The following is a 24412-nucleotide window of genomic DNA, read 5'->3' on the forward strand; positions in this document are numbered from 1 at the left end:
TGCTCCAGGTTGGATGTGAGCAGAGGGGAAGCCTTTTCTCCTCTGTCTGTCTAGGAGCAAACAGCAGTCCTGTTGATTCACAATCTAACCTCCCAGGCCTAGTCACATATGAGTCTTAGCACTGAGGATTTCCCACAACAAAGTTAGAAACAGTGGGGCGTGATGGCTCACACCTGTAATCCCAGCGCTTTGGGAGGCGGAGGCTGGTAGATCACCTGAGGTCAGCCTGGCCAATGTGGTGAAACCCCGTCTCTACTAAAAATACAAAAAATTAGCTGGCTGTGATGGCGCATGACTGTAATGCCAGCTACTGGGGAGGCTGAGGTAGGAGAATTGCTTGAACCTGGGTGGCGGAGGTCGCAGTGAGCTGAGATTGCACCATTGCACTCCAGCCTGGGCAACAAGAGTGAAACTCTGCCTCAAAAAAAAAAAAAAAAAGAAAAAGAAAAACACATGGCCAAGGCCTTCTCCAAAACTCCCAGCTGTTTCAAGTCAAGAGGTGGCTGTGGCTTTGAGAGTTAAGGGCAGTTCCTTCATCGGTGATCATCAAGTGTCCGAGACCCTGCGGCCGCGTTCTGATGACTCAAGTTCTCCTCCCCACCTGGCTTGTTTTGAGAGAGAGCCTTGAATCCACATAAAAGATGGAAAGCATGAGAGAGATGGTTTAATGTGGCACCGTCCCTGGGGAAGGAAAGTGATGTGTCATTGGATTGAAGACTCATCCAGATAATCGAGGATGATCGTATCTCGAGATCCTTAACTTAATTACATCTGCAAAGATTGTTTTTGTAAATAAAGGAAATTTACAAGGTCTAGGGCTTGGGACATGGACATATCTTTTTGGGGGCCTCCATTCAATGTCCTACAGTTTTTCTTTTTTTTTTTTTTTTAAGACAGAGTCTCACTCTGTTGTTCAGGCTAGTATAGTGGTGCAGTCATGGCTCACTGCAGCCTTGACCTCCCCGGCTCAAGTGATCCTCCCGCCTCAGCCTCCACAGTAGCTGGGACTACAGGTGCATGCCACCACACCTGGCTAATTCTTGCGTTTTTGGGTGAGTCAGGGTTTCACCATGTTGCCCAGGCTGATCTTGAACTTCTGGACACAAATGATCCTCCCACCTCAGCTTCCCAAGGTGTTGAGTTTACAGGCCTGAGCCACCATGCTCCGCCAAGGCTTTACAGTTTTATTGAGCGCTTAGTGTATGCTCAGACAATAAGCTCCTGGACCTCACCTGCATAATCTAATTTAATCATCTCAGTGAAAATTTTATCGTTGCGTCCATTTTACAAGTGAGGAGACTGAAGCTTGAAGAGTGTAGGAAATGTGCTTAAAACCACCTTGCTAGTAAGTGAGAGCTGGGCTGTTATCCCCGGCAGCCTGGCCCAAAGCAGGGTTTTTCACCCTGGGTGCTGTGGACACCGAGGGCTGGGTGGTGCTTTGTGGGGCGTGAGGAGGAGGCTGTCATGTGCAATGTATGATGTTTAGCAGTATCTCTGGCCTCTTCCCACAGATGCCAGCATCATCCCCACCTGCAGTCCATGACAACCAGATGTCCCTAGGGAGCACAGTTGTCCCCAGTAGGGGACTGCTGCTCTCTGGCCTGTGCTCTAACCATTGCACCACTGAACTTCATGGCTTGATGGGAAGACAGGCCTGCATCCTTTGGCCCCGAAAGCATCCTGACCACTGCCTGGACATCTCCCCTGGCAGGGGTGGCTCAGGGCAAGTTTCACTGTGGGCCTGGGTCTCCACATTGGGACCCTGATGGTGCTAGCCAGAGAGAGCACTGTGCGGCTGTCTTACTTAGAGCACTGAAAAGAAAGTTACTGCCACTGGGGAGGTCCCCTGGGCTGAAGGGCGAAGTGCTGAGGACCCTGTTGCTGGAAATGTTTTTGCAGGGACCCATCAGTGTACGCCAAGCAGCTCCTGGGAGGGCTGAGGGTCTGCCTGGGTTGCCAGGGGGATAGACCTCATGAGCTTCGGCTTGAAATGCCTTTGCCCCTCCCCATTGATGGTGGCCAGGAGACAAGGTTTGTTTTTCAGTCTGGAAACAAAACCAGTACTCGGCGCGCAATAGAAAGCAAACCCCCAGCTGGGCCCTTCGCAGAGGCCCTGAGTTTCCAAAGCTGGCGGCAGTGGGTGGGATGGCTACGAGCTTCCTTAAGGAACAAAGGAGGAGGAAGCAAGGGGGCATTGTGGGTGGGAGGGGACAGAGAGGGAGCCCGCGGGGCCACCTTTCCCGGGCTGCCAGGAAGGACGCCTGGGAGAGGGCGTGGCTCATCACCTATCTTGGGTGTTCTGAGAACAGGGAGGTGAGTTAAAGGTGTGTTTACTAAGGGCTGACTGTGCAGTCAAGAGACAGCGTAGACAGTGGTGAAACAGGCCTGGCTCTTACTGGCTCACAAGAGCGGGTGAGGAGATGGCCAGGTGCCCTGCAGGCTGGTGTTAAGCACTGCTGTTTTAAACGTTAAGTTGTGGCGGGGCGTGGTGGCTCATGCCTGAAATCCCAGCACTTTGGGAGGCTGAGGTGGGTAGATCACCTGAGATCAGGAGTTTGAGACCAGCCTGGCCAACGTGGTAAAACCGATCTCTACTAAAAATACAAAAATTAGCCGGCTGACTATAATCCCAGCTACTTGGGAGACTGATGGAGGGGAATCGCTTGAACCCAGGAGGTGGACATTGCAACAAGCTGACATCGTTCCACTACACTCTAGCCTGAGCGACGAGAATGAGACTCCATCTCAAAAAAAAAATTAAGTTGTATTAACGTAGCTGACTAATGGGTACAAATACACACTTGAGTAGAAGAAATCGGACCCTGATACTCGATAGATTCTTAGGGTCACTATAATTAACATTAATCCTACGTTTAAAAATAGCCAGGGCTGGGTGTAGTGGCTCAGGCCTGTAATCCCAGTCCTTTGGAAAGCCAAGGTGGGCAGATGGCTTGAGGCCAGGAGTTCGAGACCAGCCTGGCCAACACGGAGGAACCCCATCTCTACAAAAAATACAAAATTAGCCGGGCGTGGTGTCACATGCCTGTAATCCCAGCTATTTTGGAGGCTGAGGTAAGAGAATGGCTTGAACCGAGGAGGTGGAGGTTGCGGTGAGCTGAGGTTGTACCATTGCACTTGAGTCTGGGCAACAAGAGTGAAAACTCCAACTCAAAAAAAAAAAAAAAAAATGACTGGAAGAGAATAATTTGAATGTTTCTAGCGTAAAGAAAAGACAAACAGTTAAGTTGATACTGTAATTATTCCTGATTTGATTAGACAAATATATCAAATTATTCCACAGGTACCCTGAAATTATGTGCATTTAATATTTATCAATAAGTAAATAGGCCGGGCACCCTGGCTTATGCCTGTAATCTCAGCACTTCGGGAGGCTGAGGTGGGATGATCGCTCGACCCCAGGGGTTTGACACCCGCCTTGGTAACATGGGGAGAGCCCATTTCTACATAAAACCAGCCACGCATGGTGGTACATGCCAGTGGTCCTAGCTACTTGAGAAGCTGATGGGAGGATGGCTTGAGCCCGGGAAGTTGAGGCTACAGTGAGCTGTGATCATACCACTGCACTCCAACCTCAGTGACAGAGTGAGACTCTTCTCCGAAAAAAAGAAAAAAATGAGTTATATTAGAAACAAAGGTATGAAGTACTCCAAACCACGTCTACCTGGTTACTTTACTACAGTTTACTATTGTCTTTGCATTAGAGCTTAGTCATGTTTATTGTAACTGTGTGGTGGAAATACATGTGCTAAGGTTGCACATTTCTTCCCAGGTCTGTCCTTAGCAATTGTATGTTGGTAGCTTGAAACTGACCACGGTCGCCGTATTTACACCATGCGAATCAGCAAACGCTACAAATCAGGACTTTTTTTTTTTAAGCCCTTGCATGTCAGATGCTGGTTAAGAGTGTGGGTTTAGGAGATGGTTTCCTGGGTTCAAGTCTCTACTCTGCCACTGAGTTGCATGTGCCTGCTGGCATCTGACTCAAACACTCTGATTGTCACTTTCCTTCTCTGTGAGCTTAGACCAACCAGTGCCTGGTACATAGTAAAGCCTCCTTACTAAGTAACTAGTGGTGTAGTAATGACTACTGTTTTTTTTTTTTTTGTTTTTAGACAGCGTCTTGTTCTGTCACCCAAGCTGGAGTGCAGTGGTGTGAGTGATCTTGGCCCATTGCAATCTCTGCCCCCTGGGTTGAATTGATTCTCTTGTCTCAGCCTCTTGAACAGCTGGAATTACGCGTTCGTGCCACCACACCTAGCTAATTTCGTATATTTGGTAGAGACGAGGTTTCATCATGTTGCCAGCTGGTCTCAAACTCCTAACCTCAGGTGATCTGCCTGCCTTGACCTCCCAAAGTGCTTGCATGACAGGCGTGAGCCACTGCACCCAGCCTTATTATTAGCATTGTCTGTTATTGGCGGTGATAGGGGTGGCAGATTTTTTACTGACCTAAATATCTGTCTGTCTGTTTTCCCTCCATTTTGAGGTGGAATCTTTCTCTTGCTTAGGCTAGAGTGCTGTGGTGTGATCTTGGCTCACTGCAGCCTCCACCTCCTGGTTCAAGTGATTCTCTTGCCTCAGCCTCCTGAACAGCTGGGATTAAGGCATGTAACACCATGCCTGGCTAATTTTTGTATTTTTGGTAGAGACAGGGATTCACCGTGTTGGCCAAGCTGGCCTCGAACTCCTGACCTCAAGTGATCCACCCACCTTGGCCTCCGAAAGTGCTGGGATTCAGGCGTGAGCTGCTGTGCCTGGCCCCGGACTCGATTTCTAGGCAGAAGCTTTGAGCCCTTTTTCTCCATCCATAGCCTGCCTAGGTCTGCTCGCTTTCCTGCTTTTGAATTTCTTTTTCCACAAATGGACGGAAAGCAGGATGAGCCACTCATGAGCCCTTCTGTTGTGCCTGGCTCTGAAAGGCTCATTCTCAGGGTAACAGTTGGGGCCAGAGGCATGCCCAGAGCAGGGGGAGTGGTCCTGGGCAGGTACCATCTCCTGGTGTCCTTCTGCACATGTGTTCTGAGCCCAGGGTGCCAAGGGCAGTCAGGGAAAGGCAGCCACGGGCCAGAGAGACATGTAGCCAAGCCCATTAGGAAGGAAGGAAGCAGGCCTGGAACTGAAATTTTTTTGGATAGCTGCCCCTCACTGGGCAAGAGAGTCTTTGAGGCCACCAGTGGTCAGGGCCAGATGGTGGCAGTCAGCCTGCAGCAGGGGCTGGCTTGTGGGTCGTGTCGGAAGAAGGAAAGGTGGAGCTGAGGGTAGCCACTGGCTCTGCCTGCACAAGGCATATTCTGGGAAGGCTGCCTGGACTCTGGCGGGCAGACATGTTGGCAGGTGGGCTGAGTGACCAGTGAGGGCCTGTTTTGCAGTCTGCGTCTTGCTGAGATCAAGCTTCATATGCGGGGATTCCGGCACTGTCGCACACAGCAGGGAGGCCCAGGGTCAGGGAAGCGGGTCCCAGCCTTGGAGGACCCCTGGTGGCTGAGGGCTACAGCCTGGCCCTAGACAAGCCTGGGGAAACATGGGGGCTTCCCTGCAGGAAGCTGGCACCTGACTTGGCCTGGCTCTTACCTTGTCGCTCTTTCTGTGGCTTTGGGTTTAGGTCAATATGGTGAGCCTGAGACTACAGGGGTACCAGGAGGGAAGTTTCCCAAACCAAACGTCTCCTAAACCCGGGGGCTGCTCTGAGTTCTTTATTTCTTATGAATTTTTGGGCCTTCTGCAACCCCCATAATGCCCTTTATTAGCTGTCACTGGTAATAATTGTAGAAAACAAATTCTTTTTTCATTAGAAATAGCGAAAAAGGTGGAGTACAGTGGCTCACGCCTGTCATCCCAGCACTTGTAGGGGCTGAGGTGGGAGGATCACTTGAGCCCAGGAGTTTGAGACCAGCCTGGGCAACATGGGGAAACCTCATCGCTATGAGAAATACAAAGAAATTAACTGAGTGTGGTGATGTGTGCCTGTATTCCCAGCTACATGGGAGGCTGAGGTGGGAGGCTCGTTTGAGCACAGGTGTGTGAGGCTGCAGTGAGAAGTGATTGTGCTTCTGCACTCCATCCTGGGAGATGGGGACAACCCTGTCTGTTAAAAAAAAAAAAAAAAAGTATATTATATAGGAAAAGCTGGCCACCTTGCTAAATATTTGAAATAGACTCATGAGAACGATTAGATTACAATCATAGTGAACATTCACTGGGCTTTGATTAGCTGCCACAGATTCTGACAATATGTCTATTGTTCCACTGCCATATCCTGAGTGCAATGCAAGGCACATAGTAGATGCTCAATAAATACCTGCTAAATTAAAGAAAAGTGAACCAGCCTGTGTGCTTGTAGGGGCTGGGGGTGCAGTGGGGGAGAAGACGGACCTGGAGCTTCATTTCGCTGGGTATCAGGGCACCTCGGGACAAGGTAGCGGGTCCTCCCCACTTTCCCCACAGTTGTGCTCACAAGCAGGGGACAGGTGAGGTGACCTTTGGGGATCCCCTGCACTGCTGGGTGTCTCATGCTGCGCCCTCTGAATCCTAGGCTATGGACTTGTTCCTGACACTGGTGTCCCAGCTCCAGGGCCTTTCTGGGGGTGAACTGATGGAAGTCTGGCGACATTCTTCCTTCAAATGCCGAGACAATGCGTAAGGCCCCTCTCCGGGTCGGGGGTGGACCGGGAGCTGGCTGGGGGTGTCCCTGGCTTATAGGGAGTCTTAGTGCTGAGGGGTGGATGCTGATGTCTTATCTCATCCCCGAGACACGACACTGACTTGCCCTTCCGTCCAAGAATGTGCGCCAAGAAGGAGATTAAGTGGGGAGCCTGGAGGTTCCCACGGGGCCCAAGCTGGATCCTGCCTGGGACCAGAAGCTGAAGGGCCTGGCGCATAAAGACCGCCATTGTTCCCTTCCCCAGACGGGGACCCTCTTGCTGGAATTAGCATTCCAATGCGCCTAGGGTACCCTCCTGCGGGGGGCGGGTCGGAGAGTCAGCTTGGGGGGTGCTGGGCAGGGCTGGGATTCCACCACCTAGTCCTTCCTGATCTGGGACCAGTAAGGGGGGTAATGAGACTCCCAGTCTCAGAGGGAAATTTCTGAGGCACTAACTCCTATGCTGTGGAGTTTGAGACCAGCCTGGGCAACGTAGCAGTGGCCCCATGTCGACAAAAAATGAAAACGTTAGCCAGATGTGGTGGCACACACCCGTGGTCCCAGCTCCTTGGGAGGCTGAAGTGAGAGGATCACTTGAGCCCAGGAGGTGGAGGCTGCAGCGAGCTGTGATTGCACCACTGCACTGCACCCAGGGTGACAGAGTGAGACCCTGTCTCCTAAACAAACAGAAAGAAATGTCCTGATGTTGTGCTGAGTATTCTACTTTGAAATTATAGACTGTTGGCTGACTGTTGGTTCCTCTTCCACTTGGGATTCAGCAGAGCACCGGGTGGGGAACTTGTGTTTTTCCAAACCACTGTTTCCTGGGTGGGTAGGGCTGCCAGGGCCTGTACTGGGCGCTGTGGTCCCAAGAGGACAGGCCCCCGCCAGGCTGCGGGGCCCCAGACCCAGATCATCTCCTCTCAAGGTGTATAAGGGTGGGCATGTCTGTACCGTACCTCCCTAAGCCTCAGTTTACCCTGGGGTGACTTTGGTGAGATGAGGCTTGTAGGTGCTCAGCACAGGTGGGTCACCTTGATGATCTCAGGCAGCCGCTGCTGGATGCACTGCGCTCCTGTGGGACGGAGCACTGCGTGGGCCTCATGAAGGAACTCATCGTATCCGGGGAGGTGGAGCCAGACGAGGCGGAGGCGTGGCTTTCATCACTGGCCTTCTTCCCACAGCCCACAGATGCCATGGTCCACGTGCTGCTGGTGAGTCTCTGCACCCCTCCCGCACCGCCGTGTCCTCCCTGCCTGGCTTGGCTGCTGGTAGACACTGGGTAGGGGTGGGGGTGATCAATTCTTTTGTGTTAGCCCCTCATGGAATCAGCGAAGGGGGCCAGACCACTAATCCTCCTGGGCTACTGCGGCAGGTTCAAGGGCACCTTTGGTATCAGAGAGATCCAGGTTCAAGTGTCAGCAGTGTGCCTCCCACCTGTGTGATCCCAGGCAAGTGACTTAACCTTTCTGAGCCTGTTCTGATCTCTCTGTCTCTTTTTTTTTGAGATGGGGTCTTGCTCTGTCACCCAGGCTGGAGTGCAATGGGACAATCTCGGCTCACTGCAACCTCTGCCTCCCAGGTTCAAGTGATTCTCCTGCCTCAGCCTCCAGTGTAGCTGGGACTACAGGTGCCCACCACCACGTCCAGCTAATTCTTTTTTCAGTAGGGACGGCATTCTTGGCCAGGCTGGTCTCGAACTTCTGACCTCAAGTGATCCGCCCTCAGCCTCCCAAAGTGCTGGGATTACAGACATGGGCCGCCATGCCTGGCTGTTTTCTAATCTCTAAAAGGAGGATGGAAGTAGTACCTCCATGCTGGCCTCGTAGTGAGGAATGAAATGCTGTGTGTGAAGTGGTTCTCCTGGTGTCGGGCACGAAATCTGAGCACTTGAAATTACAGCTGCCACTATTATTATAAACACACATATTTAATGAGTCTAGAGATGAGGAAATCTGTGTGAGATGAGGTCAGTAATTTCTACCGATACATGCAGGTCTTGTTTAATTGAGATGTTCTTACTGGAAGAGGTGCTCTTATCAACCCCATTTTGCAGTTGAGAAAACTGAGGCCCAAAGAGGTAGGGCAGTTTCCCCAAGGGATTTCCTCAGGCTCTGCCTGAGCTGTGGCAGGTTCTGGGGATGTGGGCTGTCTTCACGCAGCCTGGGAAGAGAAGGTGGAGGGGAGGGGGAGTGGGGAGTGAGGGGCAAGCAGAGAAAGACAGAGTATTTAAATGAACTTTTTATTTCAGAATACATTTATTTATTTATGAGACTGAGTCTCTTTTGCCCAGGCTGGAGTACAATGGCGCAATCTTGGCTTACTGCAACCTCCACACCCTGGGTTCAAGCGAGTCTCCCTGCCTCAGCCTCCCCCATAGCTGGGATTACAGGTGCATGCCACCACACCCGGATAATTGTTGTATTTTTAGTGGAGACCAGGTTTTACCACGTCGGCTAAGCTGGTTTCGAACTACCGACCTCATGTGATCTGCCTGCCTCAGCCTCCCAAAGTGTTGGGATTATAGGCATGAGCCACTGTGCCCAGGCTTCTTAATGGTGTCTTTTGATGAACAAAAGCGGTTCATGTTGATGAAGTCCAGCTTCCTGATGCTTTCCAGCTGGTGCTTCATCTCTCCCAGGTCCCAACGCTTCCTGTATTTTCTTTCCCCAGATGTTTTCTTACCTTTTCGGGGAGGGCTGGTTTGGGGTATGATGTCTGAGCTTTAGAATCCTGTTGGAAAGGTGAAATCGGTTCAATAAGTGTCACGGGTTTGAGGATAATTTTATTTTTCCACCTTTAAAAATGAAAAAGAGGCCGGGCGCGGTGGCTCAAGCCTGTAATCCCAGCACTTTGGGAGGCCGAGGCGGGTGGATCACGAGGTCGAGAGATCGAGACCATCCTGGTCAACATGGTGAAACCCCGTCTCTACTAAAAATACGAAACATTAGCTGGGCATGGTGGCGCATGCCTGTAATCCCAGCTACTCAGGAGGCTGAGGCAGGAGAATTGCCTGAACCCAGGAGGCGGAGGTTGCGGTGAGCCGAGATCGCGCCATTGCACTCCAACCTGGGTAACAAGAGCGAAACTCCGTCTCAAAAAAAAAAGAGCCGGGCTCAGTGGTTCATGTCTGTAATCTCAGCACTTTGGGAGACTGAGGCAGGTGGATCACGAGGTCAGGAGTTTGAGACCAGCCTAACACGATAAAACCCCATCTCTACAAAAAAACAAAAATTAGCTGGGCATGGTGGCAGGTGCCTGTAATCCCAGCTACTTGGGAGGCTGAGGCAGAAAATTGCTTGAACCCAGGAGGTGGAGGTTACAGTCAGCTATCATGTACAGAGCAAGACTTCGTCTCAAAAAAATAAATAAATAAATAAATAAATTAAGTGAATATTTTAAACAGACTTTTAACTGTAAGTCAGTCTTTTTAAGTTAGAGATTTTTGCATTAAGATGGGCTTTTTTCTCCTCCCTCCCTTTTTATTCCTCTTTTAAAATGTATTTTTCCTTTTCAAAATTGTCCATTCTTCTTTCTGCGATGTGCTCTCTGGTTTTTGTGAAAACGGGGAAGGCTGGCCATTCTGGGTGCATCCCCAGGGCAGCTGTACACAGAACCAACTGGGTCATTACTGCCGGGCTTGCTGTCAGCACCCAGGCATCATGCTGGCCCAGCCGTCCTGGTGGGGCCACTGGAAGTGGCTCGCAGATCTGGGCTCTCTGCCAGCCAAGTGGCACCAGCCTGCCTCGCAGCCCTGCAGGGCCTGACCAAGCTTCTGGCTCCAGCTTTGGTCTGGGACAGGCCTGAGCCTGCCCTGTCTGCGCCCCCGCCACCTTTCTTGGGCACAGCAGGCAGAGGCGGGAACCTCCAGCAGGCGGCCCCTCCCACGTGCCCCAGCCTGTCTCAGTCTTTTTATAACCCCTGCCCTCCCAGCCAAGCCCACTTGCCCTGCTCTGTGTTAGGAAAACAGCTTTGTTTTCTTTTCCCAAATACAGGGAAACATTGAATGTGCTTTTTCCAGGCTACACACACTCCTATCCTTTCACAAGGAAAACGTAGTGAGATGCACACGCCGTGACTCCCACACATGCATCCTAAGCACATGTGTACACACAGGATATGACTCCCACACACTGAAGCAGGCACTCACTGAGGCACTGGGATGTGCACACGCACATTGGGTCATGTGTACATGCACAGATCCACACACAGACACACAGGCTCACACCAAGTCACAGGGACAGAAACACACAGGGCCATGCACACACATGCTGGATCGTGTGTAAACAGACCCACATACACTGATGAAGGCTCACACCGAGGCACAGGGACACACAAACATGGAGGGACATACATATGCTGGAATATCTGTACCCACACAGACCCACACATAGTGATGCGGGCTCACACCGGGGCACAGGGACACACAGACACATAGGGACATGCAGAAACATGCTGAATCATGTGTACACACACAGACCCCCCCACACACTGATGGAGGCTCACACTGAGGCACATGGACACAGACACGGACATACACACACATGCTGGATTATGTGTCCACACACAGACCTGCACACACAGACACACAGGGTCATGCACACACATGCCGCATCATATGTACACACACAGATTCACACTCTGATCCAGGCTCGCACCAAGGCAGACTCTCCCAGGACATCCACATGGGGGACTGTAGGAACACACACCCATACCATAGACCTGTCAACACACACACGTGCGTGTGCACGCACACACACACACACACACACACACACACACACATTGAGGCATACACACCAAGACTGATACCTGGAGGTGTAGATCCACGCCCTTATGTGTGCACACGTGAACACCTGGCGGGATGTGTACGTACACACAGCAGGACACTCACATAATGGGACATGTGAAGACAGCCACCTACACCTGGACACATGCATGGGCACACCATGATACACTGGGCTGGGTGTGGGCACACAGGATACACACACATACCTGGACATGTGGGCGTGTGCACACACCCACCAGGACACACATGAGATGCCCGTGTGGGGGACTTGTGTGCACAGGTCTCCACCAGGAAACACGCGTTCTAGGGTTCTCCAGTGCATGGAGACACCTGCACCCCTGCATGGGAACATACACACCCACAAGCGCTGGGATTCCACAGCACACGCCCACATGCACACACACAGATGCTCATGTTCACACTCTCATACGGTGTGTTCACACTAGCATAGTCATGCAGACCTGGTGAAGATTCACGAAGCCAAGGAAAGAACAGAGCTGGGCAGGCCGGGCGTGGTGGCTCACACCTGAAATTCTAGCACTTTGGGAGGCGAGGGGATCACCCGAGGTCAGGAGTCCGAGACCAGCCTGGCCAACGTGGTGAAAGCCTGTTTCCGCTAAAGATACAAGAATTAGCTGGGCGTGGTGGCAGGTGCCTGTAATCCCAGCTACTCAGGAGGCTGAGACAGGAGCATCTCTTGAACCCAGGAGATAGAGGTTGCAGTGAACTGAGATTGTGCTACTGTATTCCAGCCTGGGTGACAAGAGCAAGATTTCATCTTTGAAAAAAAATCAGGGACAGAGCTGGATGGAGATTTTATTTCCCCACAGCTGCCAAGCATTCTCTGTTCTAGGGTGGCGTGAGTCTAGCACAGATGCCACTGTTCACACCCAGTGCCCCAGGGCCAGATTTTAGGAGTGAACCCAGAATTTTCATTTTGAGAAGCAGTGTGTTGGGGTCATGCCGGACCTGGGAGCCAGACCCTTCTGGGTTAAATCTCAATTCTACCATTTACAGCTGGGCTATCTGAGGCAAATTCCTTACCCTTTCCGTCTCGGCTTTCTCATTTGCAAAATGGAAATGATTAAGAAAGGCAATGTGTGTGACATCTTATCAGCAGAATCTGGCTTGTAGTGAGTACAGTTGGTTTATTAAGATTTGTCGGCCAGGCGCGGTGGCTCACGCCTGTAATCCTAGCACTTTGGGAGGCTGAGACAGGCAGATCACTTGAGCCCAGGAGTTTGAGACCAGCCTGGCCAACATGATTTTCTTTTTAGCCCATCCCTAAAAATAAAAAAATGAGCCAGGCATGGTGGCGCACGCCTGTAATCTATCTTAGCTACTCTGGAGGCTGAGGCAGGAGAATTGCTTGAATCCGGAAGGCGGAGGTTGCTGTGAGCTGAGTTGGCACCGCTACACGCTCCAGCCTGGATGACGGAGCAAGACTCTGTCTCAAAAAAACAAAAAGTCAGTTGTTGTTCTGATTTCTCTGAGGGACCTGGAGGGGCCAGCTATGTCCTGAGCCCCCTCCTGTTTGCCCCTATTTGCCCTCCTTTCGTTGGAGCCTTCAGTGCCCTGGAGGTCGAGTAGCTGGGCATCTGAGTGGTGGACTCTGTCGGGCTGCTGGAGTGACCCTGGGAGGACTCTGCCTGGGCCTGGTGGCTGCTGCTGAATGGTGTCCACGGGAGATGAACCGTGGTGGGGCTGGGTGGGTGGGGCCCTAGCAGTCTCCTGTTCCCCAGAGCCAGACCCAAGGGGTCCAGCTTGCATCTCAGGGCAGGGCAGGAAGAGGGGGTACGGGACAGAGATGCTCAGAGAAAAAGGAAGGGTCTTTTGAGAGAGAGAATCTTGCTCGTTGCCCAGGCTGCAGTGCAGTGGCACAGTCTTGGCTCACTGTAACCCCTGTCTCCTGGGTTCCAGCATTCTCCTGTCTTAGCCTCCTGAGTCTGGGATGACAGGGGTGTACCACTGACCCCGGCTAATTTTTGCATTTTTAGTCGAGACGGGTTTTGCCATGTTGGCTAAGCTGGTCTTAAACTCCTGACCTCAAGTGATGCTCCTGCCTCAGTCTCGGATGTCTGGAACTTCAGGTGTGAGCCACCTCACCTAGCCTACAGGAAAGGTCATGATGTTCCTCTGAAGGGGCCCATCACAGGATCCTCACTGGATTTGTAAGCTGAGGGTTAAATGCAGCCATTTCAAAAATTAAATGATTGAAGTTCTAAGTAGACAAACGGTCTTAAAAACAAGGACAGTGGTGAACTCACTGCTCTCTACTGATCTAGCTGTCACACTCCATCTGCGTTCTTGAGGTTATTGATATTCAGGGCGGTCCCAGGGGGGAATGACAAGTATCGGCACGGTGGCCTGGGAGCTGTCTCCAGCCCCCTCTCATCCTACACCTGGAAGCGGGTGATGCTGTTTAAAGGACACTGGCTGTCGCCGGTGGCAGGGCCTGGAGGTGTGGCCCAGCTCTCCTGGGTTCCGTGTCCCTGCTGTGCACAGAGAGAGGATAGCATCTTGAGCCTCCCCTGGTCCCAGAAGAGATGGCTTCTCCCTTGCGTGCCTTCGCAGATGGGAGGCGAGCAGGCCGGCACGAGCTTGCTTTGTGAGTTGATGGCAAAGAGAGGATGTAGGTTTTGTCTCTTGCACATCCCACGTGTCCTGGGAGGCAGACACCAAGTGGAACGTGGTAGGGAACCCTGGACAAAGCATCAGACCCTGCCCAGAGGCCAGAACACTGGTCACCTAGCCCTGCATTGTCAACATTTGGGGTTGGATAATTATTTGGGGAGAGGGGACTGTCCTGTGTGTTAGCGGATGTTTAGCAGCGAGCCTGGCCAGTAGTGGCCCTCCCCCTCTCCACGTGTGACATCAAAGTATCTCCAGACATTCCCAAACATCCCTGTCCCCAGTTGAGTGGGGGACTCGGCTCTGCATTGTTTGGAAGTGCCCAGGTGAGTGGGTGTGTGGCCATGGTGAGGCCTGTGAAGGGTGCTGATCACCTTCTCAGGGTGGGAACTGGTTTCTGTCCCCAGCCACTGCTCCAGACACCGTGGGCCAGTCCCAGCGCCTTCCTGGGCATCTCAGCCCTGGTGCACAACCTCTGTGCTTCTCTGGATGGGCCCTGTGGGCAGCTGCCTGGAGTCGGCTCCCTAGTGAGCATCCTGGGAGAGGCCTTGGGTGAGAACTGTACCTTCCGGGAGCCCTCAGAAGCCGACAAGGTGAGGACATCCAGTGTCCTGGGTTATGGGGTCCAGTACCTGCAGTGGGGCTCAAGCAAAGCAGGAAAGCCCCAGGTGGAGAGGGTGGGGTAGGTTTACCCTCCCTCCCATTCTCTCCTTCCCCCCTTGCACCCCCATTTCCCCCCAGATGGATGATGGGTGTGTGGATGGATGGGTGGGGGTGGGTACCCAGTAGGTATTGAGGGAGTCACAGTACGGGGAGGTGGCTTGCTTAGGAAGGGGCCCAGGAACACCAAGACATTTAAAGACTCCCTGTGTGGCAAGACACTGTGCTGTTGTGTAAATGATTTTAGTGGAATGTAGCCCTGACTTTCCCCCATTCCCCCACCCCCATTCCCCACTGCACCCCCTTTCCTCCCTGCCCCCATCCCCCGTCCCTTTTCCCCCGCCCCATTTGATACCTGCCCTCTTCTCCCTCCCATCCCACCATCCTCCCTACCCCCCCCTGCCCTGCCACTGCGCCTCGTGGTCCTGCCTCCATGTTGATTTAGCTCCAGCTTGTGCTGAAGGCGATCGGCAACGCGGGCTTGGCAGCCGTGGCTCTCACCCCCACACTCAGTGCCTGTGCGTCTCTGCGAAGCAGCACCCCCGAGATCCGGCTGCATGCCATCCAGGCCTTCCGGAGGGTCCCCTGCTCTGTAGACGTGAGCTCTTGTGTGTTTCACTGGGTGGGGTTGAGTGATGGTGGGTCTCACCATTTGCTAATTCACTTCTGCAACTGTTCATTCATTCATCATGTATTTAATGAGCACCTACTTTGGGCTGGGTACTTGTGTGAGCAGGTATCCAGGTCTAAGCCTGTGTCTAGTGTGGGAAGCAGATTACTCATCAAATGCACAAATAACCGTATAATTACTGATGCCATCCATGCTCCCTCTAGTACAAGGTTTGGCAGACTATGGGCCATGGGCCACTTCCTGGCCCTCTTTGTTTTTGTCAGTAAAGTTTTATTAGAACACAGCCATGCTCACTTATGTATGTGCTGTCTGTGGCTGCTTTCCTGCTTCACCTGCAGGGCTGAGTCATTGCAAGAGACTGAATGGCTTGCAGAATCTGAAAGAGTTTGCTGTCCCTTTACAGAAGAAATTTGCTAATCCCTGGGCCAGTATCTTCCTTCTTACTTAGAGTCAAAGTCCCAGTCCCTTCATTGGCCTCCCAGTCCCTGAGGGACTGACCTCTGGGCCTCACCTGCCCCTGTCACCTCTCAGCCCTCCTCCACAGCACATTTCTCTTTCCGTTTTTCCTCAAACATTTGTGACCCTGTCTTGCCCCAGGCCCATTGGACATGCTGTCCCCTTTCCTGGTACACTTTCCCCCAGATGCCCCTTTCTTTTTCACCTTCTGCAGGTCGTACCTTAAAAGTCACTTTCACTGTGAGGTCTCCCTTGACAGTTTCACCTGAAATTGAACCTCCCAGGTCCCCCATGGCTCCGGTCCTGTTTCCCCATTTCATTTTTCCCGCCATAGGGTTTATCACCACCTAACGTTCTGTATATTTCACATGCTAATCTCATTGACTGTCTCCCTGCACTAGAACGCCAGCTTCAGGTGGACAGGGGCTGGGTTGGTCTTGCTTAGGGCTGTCACCTAGCACAGTGTTGGGTGCACAGTTGCTGCTTAGTTAGTATTTGCAACATGGATGAATGGGTGGATGGATGGATGATAGGTGGATGGATAGACGGATGGGTAGATGGGTGAAGGAATAGATGAATGAGTGGATGGGTGGGTGGGTGACTGGCTGGACGGGTGGGTAGCTGACTGTGGAGGAAGCCAATAGGTATTGAGGGAGTCACAGTATGGGGAGGTGGCTTGCTTAGGAAGGGGCCCTGGAATGGCAAGACATTTAAAGACCTCCCTTGTGGCAAGACACTGGGCTGTCTTTGTAAATCATTTTATGGGGTTGTAGCCACGCCCATTTGTTGGGGAATTGGTGAGGTGCTAGGCTAGGGCTGGTAGAGACTGGGAATTAGGCATGGTCAGTGAACTGCTACCTCCCACAACTGGGCCACAGGTGAGAGTGTGTCAGGGAAGCCTCCTGTGGGGAGATATCAGGATAGCTGGGGCTAGACAGCACATTCACCTGCTGGAGCTAGGGACATTATCCTCCTGGGTGGAGGTAGGTGGGCCTTTGGTGATGGCCTGCCTTCTGCCCAAGCCAGCGATCAGTGCTCTCCCATCTGTACCAATCCCCGGAGGAGGATGCTGAGATCCGTATCAATGCCTACCTGGCCCTGATGAGATGCCCCAGTGAAGAGGTGTTTGCTCAGGTGCGGCACACCCAGGCAGGCGAGCTGTCCACCCAGGGTGAGCCGTGGGTGTGCGTGTGGGAGGGGTTGTGGGCAGGCAGGGGTGGGCTGGTAGGGCACCTCCTGGAAAGTGCAGGGGGTTTGAGAGCATCCTCGCCCTCCACTCCTCTGGGATCCTTCTGTCTTGTCCCCCTGTTTCTCTACCATACTGTCTAGATGAGGGGCTGTGTATTCCTCCCTCCCCTACATGGCAATTCCAGTCCCCATTCTGCTGCTGGATGACTTTGAAGAAGTTGCTTCTCTTCTCTGTTCCTCAGTTTGCTCATCTGTAAAATGGGATGGGAGTCAGGGAGGCCTCTTTTAGCTCTGGCCAGATCATGACACAGTATCCTAAAGAGAGACCGAAGAAGAGGGGCAGCATCTGCAAATCTCAGATCTCTTATGGAAGGAGACAATTCTGTTTATACTAGCACCTGGACCCAAAGATGTAAATTCAAAAAAAGAAGTTCAACTGATAGTTAAAAAAATTTCTATAATTTACAGTGGGGTGAGAGGTTGGAACCTGAGAGCCCAGGTTCAAATCCCAGCTTCACCACTTCCTTCCTGTATACCTTGGGACAAGTAAGGAAACCTTCATGAGCCTCCATTTCTGTACCTATAAAATAGGGATAATGCTAGTACCTCCCTCATAGTGATGCAAGCATAAAATAAGTTAATACACAAAGGCATTTAAGATGCGTAGTAACTGCCATATGTGTGACTGTTGCTTTTAATGTTGTTACCACTACTGCTGCTGTTATTAATGCAGTATAGCTACATGGTCAAAAACTTAAAGCATAGGCAAAGGACAAATGAGAAAAATTAGTCTTCTTTCCTCTTCCCCCCAATATCTTCCTGTGTCCTGAAGATACTCACTGTGAACCACGTCCCCCATGGGACCCGATTCTGCTTTAGGCTGTTTCTGGTCTTTTGCCATTAGAAGCATCACCAAATTCTCCTGTGTGTCACATCAGAACTTGGTATACATAGATGAACATACTCATGTATCTCCTTAACAACAGCATCTCAGGATGGTGTTCTACTTGCTACTGTGCTCCTTGCTTTTTTTTTTTTAAAAAAACAAAAAAAAAAACAAAAAAAAAACCAGTCTCTGTCACCCAGGTTGGAGTGCAGTGGCACAATCTCACTTCACTGCAACTCCAGGGTTCAAGCAATTCCCCTGCTTCAGCCTCTTGAGTAGCCAGGATTACAGGTATATGCCACCATGCCAGGCTAACTTGTGTATTTTTTTAGTAGGGACGGTTTTGCCATGTTGGCCTGGCTGGTCTGGAACTCCTGACCTCAGGTGATCCGCCCACCTTAGCCTCCCAAAGTGCTTGGGATGGCAGGTGATAGCCACTGGGCCCAGCCTGCTCTTTTTGGCTTTAACATGTCTGGGAGCTCATCTCTCATCTATGGCTCTTAAACATTCTCATCTATGGCTGTGTGGGTATTCTGCTGGGTGTACCATAAACCATTTTACCAGTCTCCAGTGACAGGCATTTAGCCTATTTCTGGTCTTTTGCCATTAGAAACAACAGCCACAAATCTTCCTGCACAGCTACCTTTGGCCCTTGAGTTAATCTCACTTTAGGATAATTTCCCAGAAGATAAGTTGCCAAGGCAAAGGGTATGCATGTTGAAAAGTCTGATGTGATGTTGTTGAATTACCTTCTGAAGAGATGGCACTATTCAAAGACACAGCTGTCTCTGTTGGCAATTTCAGGCCTGGGGTATGAGGTGCTACACCTCTCCTTGGGATCGGCCAAGGGGTTCAGCCTCCGCAGTGGCCCTGGGGTACCACCTGATGTATTGCCCAGTGGGAATGAGTGGGCACCTTATCCCTAAAAACCCACATTCTGCTCTATTCTGTGATAGACTGTTCCAGAAGCCCCTGGCTGGACCTTCTGAGAGCCTGGGACAATGGCGAGGGTTGGGGGTTCCCTGTAGGACTCTGATATTCGCCGTCGGATTTAGTCACATTAGGCTCTCATTTGGTCTTTATACCTCCAGGGACCCTCACGGATCACATGTCACACTTGACCAAGCAATCCTGAAACATACTTAGTCTTCTAGGTCCGGGCTCTGCTTTTAACTGATCTTCCCAAAAAGCCCTGTGAGGTACTTTGTTAGTTCCTTTTTCACATGAGAAAACAAAGGTTCCAAGAGCTGGAGTGACCATCTCAGGCGACACTGGTACATGGTGAAACCAGGATTTGAAATCAGGTCTGACTTCCCATTTTCACGGATGAGGAGACAGGCTGAGAGAGACAGAGGGACCACCCTGAGGTCACACAGCTTATTTTTTTTTTTTTCTTTTTTTTTCTTCTTTAAAGACGGAGTCTCACTCTGTCGCCAGGCTGGAGAGAGTGGTGTGATCTCGGCTCACTGCAACGTCCGCCTCCCAGGTTCAAGTGATTGTTCTGCCTCAGCCTCTCGAGTACCTGGGACTACGGGCATGTGCCACCACGCCCAGCTAATTTTTGTATTTTTAGTAGAGACAGGGTTTCACCATTTTGGCCAGGATGTCTGGATCTCTTGATCTCGTGATCCACCCACCTTGGCCTCCCATAGTGCTGGGATTACAGGCATGAGCCACCGCGCCTGGCCCAGACTAAGGTCTGACTTTCAAGCCTGTAATACCTTCCTTTGTCTTCTGGAAAGTGTCAGAATTCCATGCATGGGCTGAATTTCCAAGTTCTGTTCAGGCACGATTCTTCGTTGCTGCTCTTTCTTGAGATCAGACGTAGGTCTCCATAGGCAGGCTCCTGAGAAGCCCCCGTGTGTGGGAATTGCAGGACTGGGACGGGGGTCGGGAGGGCCCTTCCTCTGGACAGCGTTCCTGGCACTTTCCTCATGGCCCCTCCCCGCTGGCTACGACTCTATTCCAGTGGGTTCTTTTGTATGGAGTCACCTCCTGCAGCTGCTGGAGACGCACGACCCCCTGAAACGAGCCCTCCGGGACACCCTCCCTGAGGACATCCTCAGCCAGGAGTTCCACCCGGAAATGTGGAAACACTCATCCTATTCTGATGTCACCTTCCGCTCAGGTATGGCCATCCTGGCGGCCCCTGTCCTGGTCTGGGAACACACAGCCTGGGAGACCCTGGAGCTCCAGCTCCCGACAGCATATGGATAAGATGCTGTGTCAAAGGATCAAATGTTTACAGGCCAGTCAGGTGTGGTGGCTGAAACCCGAAGGGCTCACCCGAGTACTTTGGGAGGCTAAGGCAGGAGGATTGCTTGAGCCCAGGAGGTCGAGTCTGCAGTGAGTCATGATTGCACCACTGCACTCCAGCCTCGGTGACAGAGTGAGACCCTGTCTCAAAAAGAAGTTCCGTGCTGCTTGTTCAAAAATTCGTTTTGCCATATTTCAATAGCACCTGCTGCTTTTGTTGGAAGAGAAAAGGCTTATCAATTATTTTATGACATTCGACTGAATACTATCTTTTCTTTAAATTGGCTCTTTGTAATTTATATTTAGGTTAAAAAAATTATCACTACCATTAATAGAAAATCAGTTTAACTCCCTGTAAAGAGAAGGTACTCCTAAAAAGAAATATCGTATACCCAGAGGCGGGTAATGAAACACGGCTTTTTTTTTTCTGGACATGGAGTCTCGCTCTGTTACCCAGGCTGGGGTACAGTGGTGCAATCTCAGCTCACTGCAACCTCTGCCTCCCAGGTTCAAGCGATTCTCCTGCCTCAGCCTCTCGTGAATAGCTGAAACTACAGGTGTGCACCACCATGCCTGGCTCATTTTTGTATTTTTATTAGTAGAGATGGGGTTTCACCATGTTGGCCTGGCTGGTCTCGAACCCCTGGCCTCAAGCGATCTGCCCATCTCAGCCTCCCAGAGTGCTGGAATTACAAGCATGAGCCACTGTGCCTGGTGGAAACACTATTTTATTAAATTGTCCTGGATTCCATGGTTTCCTGAAGGCCATGAATTTTGAGGACTGTTTTTCCCTACGTTAATAAGAGAGATTAGCCCACACTGAGACTGCGTCTTTGTTGTAATTAAATAGAAAATCAAAAAGGGAGTCTCTTGCTAAGTCCCCTAAATCACCCCAGCCTTCCTGGGAAGCCTGGGGGGTTGGGGGTCAGGTGCTCTGGGCACCTCCTCCCTGCCTGTCAGCAGAGGCGGGTGTGTGTGGCCCTCTGTCCTGGCCTCCCTCTCTTCTTGCAAAGGCTTAAGGTTGTTGCCCATCTTGGCCAGGGAGGGGTGAGAAGATGCATCCGGTGTCTGACCCTGTGTCAGGGTACGGCCCCGTGGTAGTAGCCAGACCCTACTCTGTGAGTGTGCAGAATGTACTGATGTTTTTTCTTACTTCTAGTGTCTGGCAACCTGGGAGCCAACCTGGAGGGGACTCTTCTCTTCTCTCCTGTCTCCTTTCTTCCCCGTTCTGCCACGGTCAACCTGACCATCCACCTCGTGGACCGTGCCTTCAACCTTCTGGAGGTTAGAGGGGAGCCTTGCTGCAGCCTTCGCGGGGCCTCTCCTAGACCTGGGGCCGAATATCCCAGTCACTTACCTGTCTGTTCGCCTGTCCCTTGTCTGCATTGTTCAGCCCTCCCCTACCCCCTATATCTAGTCATCCACTTACCTATCCATAGATACATCCATAGATCTGTCCGTTCACCCACCCATAGATATATTCATACATCTGTCCATTCACTCCACATGCCTTCCTCCCTCCATCCCTCCCCCTCCCTCCCTCCATCCCTCCAGCCTCCTTCCATGCATCCCTCCCACCATCCCTCCCTCCCTCCATCCATCCATACCTTCTTCCATCCCTCCTTCCATCCCTCCCCCCTCTCTCCTTCCCTCCATCCCTCCTTCCATTCATTCATTCATTCATTCACTTGCTCATCTGTCCATCCACTCCCAGTCATCTCTCTCATCCATCCACCCATTTACCCACCCCACCTACCCATCATCTATCCATCTGCCCACCCACTCATCGTCCATTCACCCATGCGCCTATCCTCTATCCACCCATCCACCCATCCACCCATCATTCATCCACACATCACTCATTCATCCATCTACCCACTCACCCATCATCTATGAATCATCCATCCATCTACCCACCCATCATCCACCCACCTACCCACCCCTCATCCATCTTTCCACCTATCATTCATCCATCCACCTATCTGTCCATCCGTCTGTTCATTCATTCATCCATCCACCAAAGCACCCCTCTGTCACCCACCTACCCATCCGTCCATTCACTCATTCATCTTTCCACCCACCTAGCCATCCATCCACATACCCACCCTCCCATCTGTCCATCCATCCATGTAATTTCCCATCCATCTCTCTGTCTACTGTCTCACCTGCTCATCTATTAATCTGTTCTCCCACTCATCCATCTTTCATCCACTTGGCCATCCATGCCCACCCACATTCATCCATCAGTCCATCCTCTGAGTCACACATCCATCCATTATCCATCCATCCACCCACCAGTCATTGCCAAGAGCTGGACTCTGGTGACTTCTCTGCAAACGCTGTCAAAGATGTCTGGATGGAAAGAGAGAAGAAAGACTAGATGGAAGGAAGAAGAGGTGTCCATAAGAAAGGGAAAGCAGATGGATGAATAGGAATTAAGGACGGATAGGACAAAGGATAGAAAAGATGGAAGGTGGCCGGGTGCGGTGGCTGACGCTTATAATCCCAGCACTTTGGGAGGCCAAGGCAGGTGGATCACGAAGGCAGAAGTTCAAGACCAGCCTGGCCAAGATAGTGAAACCCCATCTCTATTTAAAAAATAGAAAAAATTATCTGGGTATGGTGGCAGGCACCTGTAATCCCAGCTACTAGGGAGATAGAGGCAGGAGAATTGCTTGAACCCGGGCAGCAGAGGTTGCAGTGAGCTGCGATGGTGCCGCTGCACTCCAGCCTGAGGGATAGAGTGAGACTCCATCTCAAAAAACACAAAACAAACAAAAAAAAAGCAAGCAAAGATGGGTGGATGGATGGGAAGGGCAAAAGGGTAGGTGAACAGAGGGGCACATGGATGGGCAGGTGGACGACAGGAGGAACAGAAGGAAGCATCCGTTTATTCACCTGTCAAATTTTGAGAACCGCCCCAAGCCAAGTCGGGCAAGTATCTAGTGATTGAGACATGAGTCCTTGCCCTCATCATGGATCTTTCGAGGGAGACACACTTTCCAGTCTGAGTATATTGTGTGTGGGGCAGAGGAGGTAGGAAGAAGGTGACATGAGAGTTCAGGGGGGCTTCCCGGAGGTGGTGACATTTGACCCAAGCCTAAAAGAGTCAGCAAGAATTTTTCCTGTGTGGCGTGTACCAAGTGGATACACAGAGCAATGGATTTCCCAAGATCGTGTCCATGAACCTGGTTCCAGGTGGGCACCAGGGAGCCTGGAGTGCCCTGCTCAAGCCTTCTGGGTCTGTCATTCATATCTCCAGTCTGACAGCTTGTCATCACCCCTGTGATTGAATTGTTCCTTCCTGAGCCCCTGGCTTCTCTTCTCAGCTCGGGCTCCGGCTGGAAAATGCTGAGGAAATTGCTCGCAGGCTGTTTGGCAGGAAGTCATTCTGGGGTGAGGGAGATGGAAGAGAGGCCGAGGCAGAGAAGCCCCCAGGACCAGAACCTGGGCCTGCACCACTGGCAGCCGGCCCCAAGTGTCCAGGAGACAGAGCTAGAAGGATGAGAGACCTTCAGCAGAAGGTAAGGGAGGTGGCCACACCCACCCTGCTCCACCAGGCAGGCCCACCCCGCTTCATTCTTGGGCTTTGGAACCTGAAACTTGGGTATTTGTGAACTCTGACCCTGCCCACTGCTTGCAGAACTAAGTGGCTGGTCCAGATCTGAATAGTCAGCTCATAGTTGGCTTTATTTGGAAAAGCTGTTGATCGAAATTGATCCCGTGCATGGGAAAGTCCCTAAGCTGTAAGTGTACAGCTCTCCTGTCCACCATCTCAACACGCCCATGTCACCAGCACGCATACCAGCTTTAGCCCCCAGCCTCCGCCTTGTCCCCTGTTCTTGTGAATACCCATCCTTAACCGGGGTACCACACTTCTGACTTAGGGCAGCATCAGTGAGTTCTGCTTTTTAAAAATCAGCTTTGTTGAGGTCTAATTGGGACACGGTGAACAGTAGCACCTGGTTAAGGTGTACGACTGGATACATTCTGACCCATGTACATATTCAAGAAATCATCACCATGATAAAGCTTATGAACATAGCTGTCACCCCAAAAGTCTCTTCCAGATCCTTAGTGATCCCTTCTTCCTGCTTCTCCTTGTCCCCAGAAACTAGTGAGAGTCTTTCTGTCACTGTAGACTCTTTCACTTTCTAGAATATTATGTAAACTAGATCACACATGTCTTTTTTTTTTTTTTTTTTCCCTTGGGACAGTCTTACTCTGTCACCCAGGCTGGAGTACAGTGGTGTG

The 24412-nt window shown here is 51.4% G+C and overlaps 1 protein-coding gene across 1 annotated transcript in view; it reads left to right on the top strand.

Annotated features, from left to right (window-relative positions):
- The window catches only part of LOC101027862 (uncharacterized), a 173512-nt gene that overhangs the window by 19543 nt on the left and 129557 nt on the right, over positions 1-24412 (top strand). Inside the window, exons 9-16 of the mRNA XM_074381574.1 lie at positions 6554-6657; positions 7710-7875; positions 14489-14674; positions 15187-15339; positions 16855-16999; positions 19872-20030; positions 21318-21442; positions 23488-23682. Coding sequence (XP_074237675.1) covers positions 6554-6657; positions 7710-7875; positions 14489-14674; positions 15187-15339; positions 16855-16999; positions 19872-20030; positions 21318-21442; positions 23488-23682 — 1233 coding nt within the window. The remainder of the gene's footprint in view (positions 1-6553; positions 6658-7709; positions 7876-14488; positions 14675-15186; positions 15340-16854; positions 17000-19871; positions 20031-21317; positions 21443-23487; positions 23683-24412) is intronic.

Source organism: Saimiri boliviensis, chromosome 12 (assembly GCF_048565385.1).
Source record: "Saimiri boliviensis isolate mSaiBol1 chromosome 12, mSaiBol1.pri, whole genome shotgun sequence".
Classification (NCBI taxonomy): Eukaryota; Metazoa; Chordata; class Mammalia; order Primates; family Cebidae; genus Saimiri; species Saimiri boliviensis.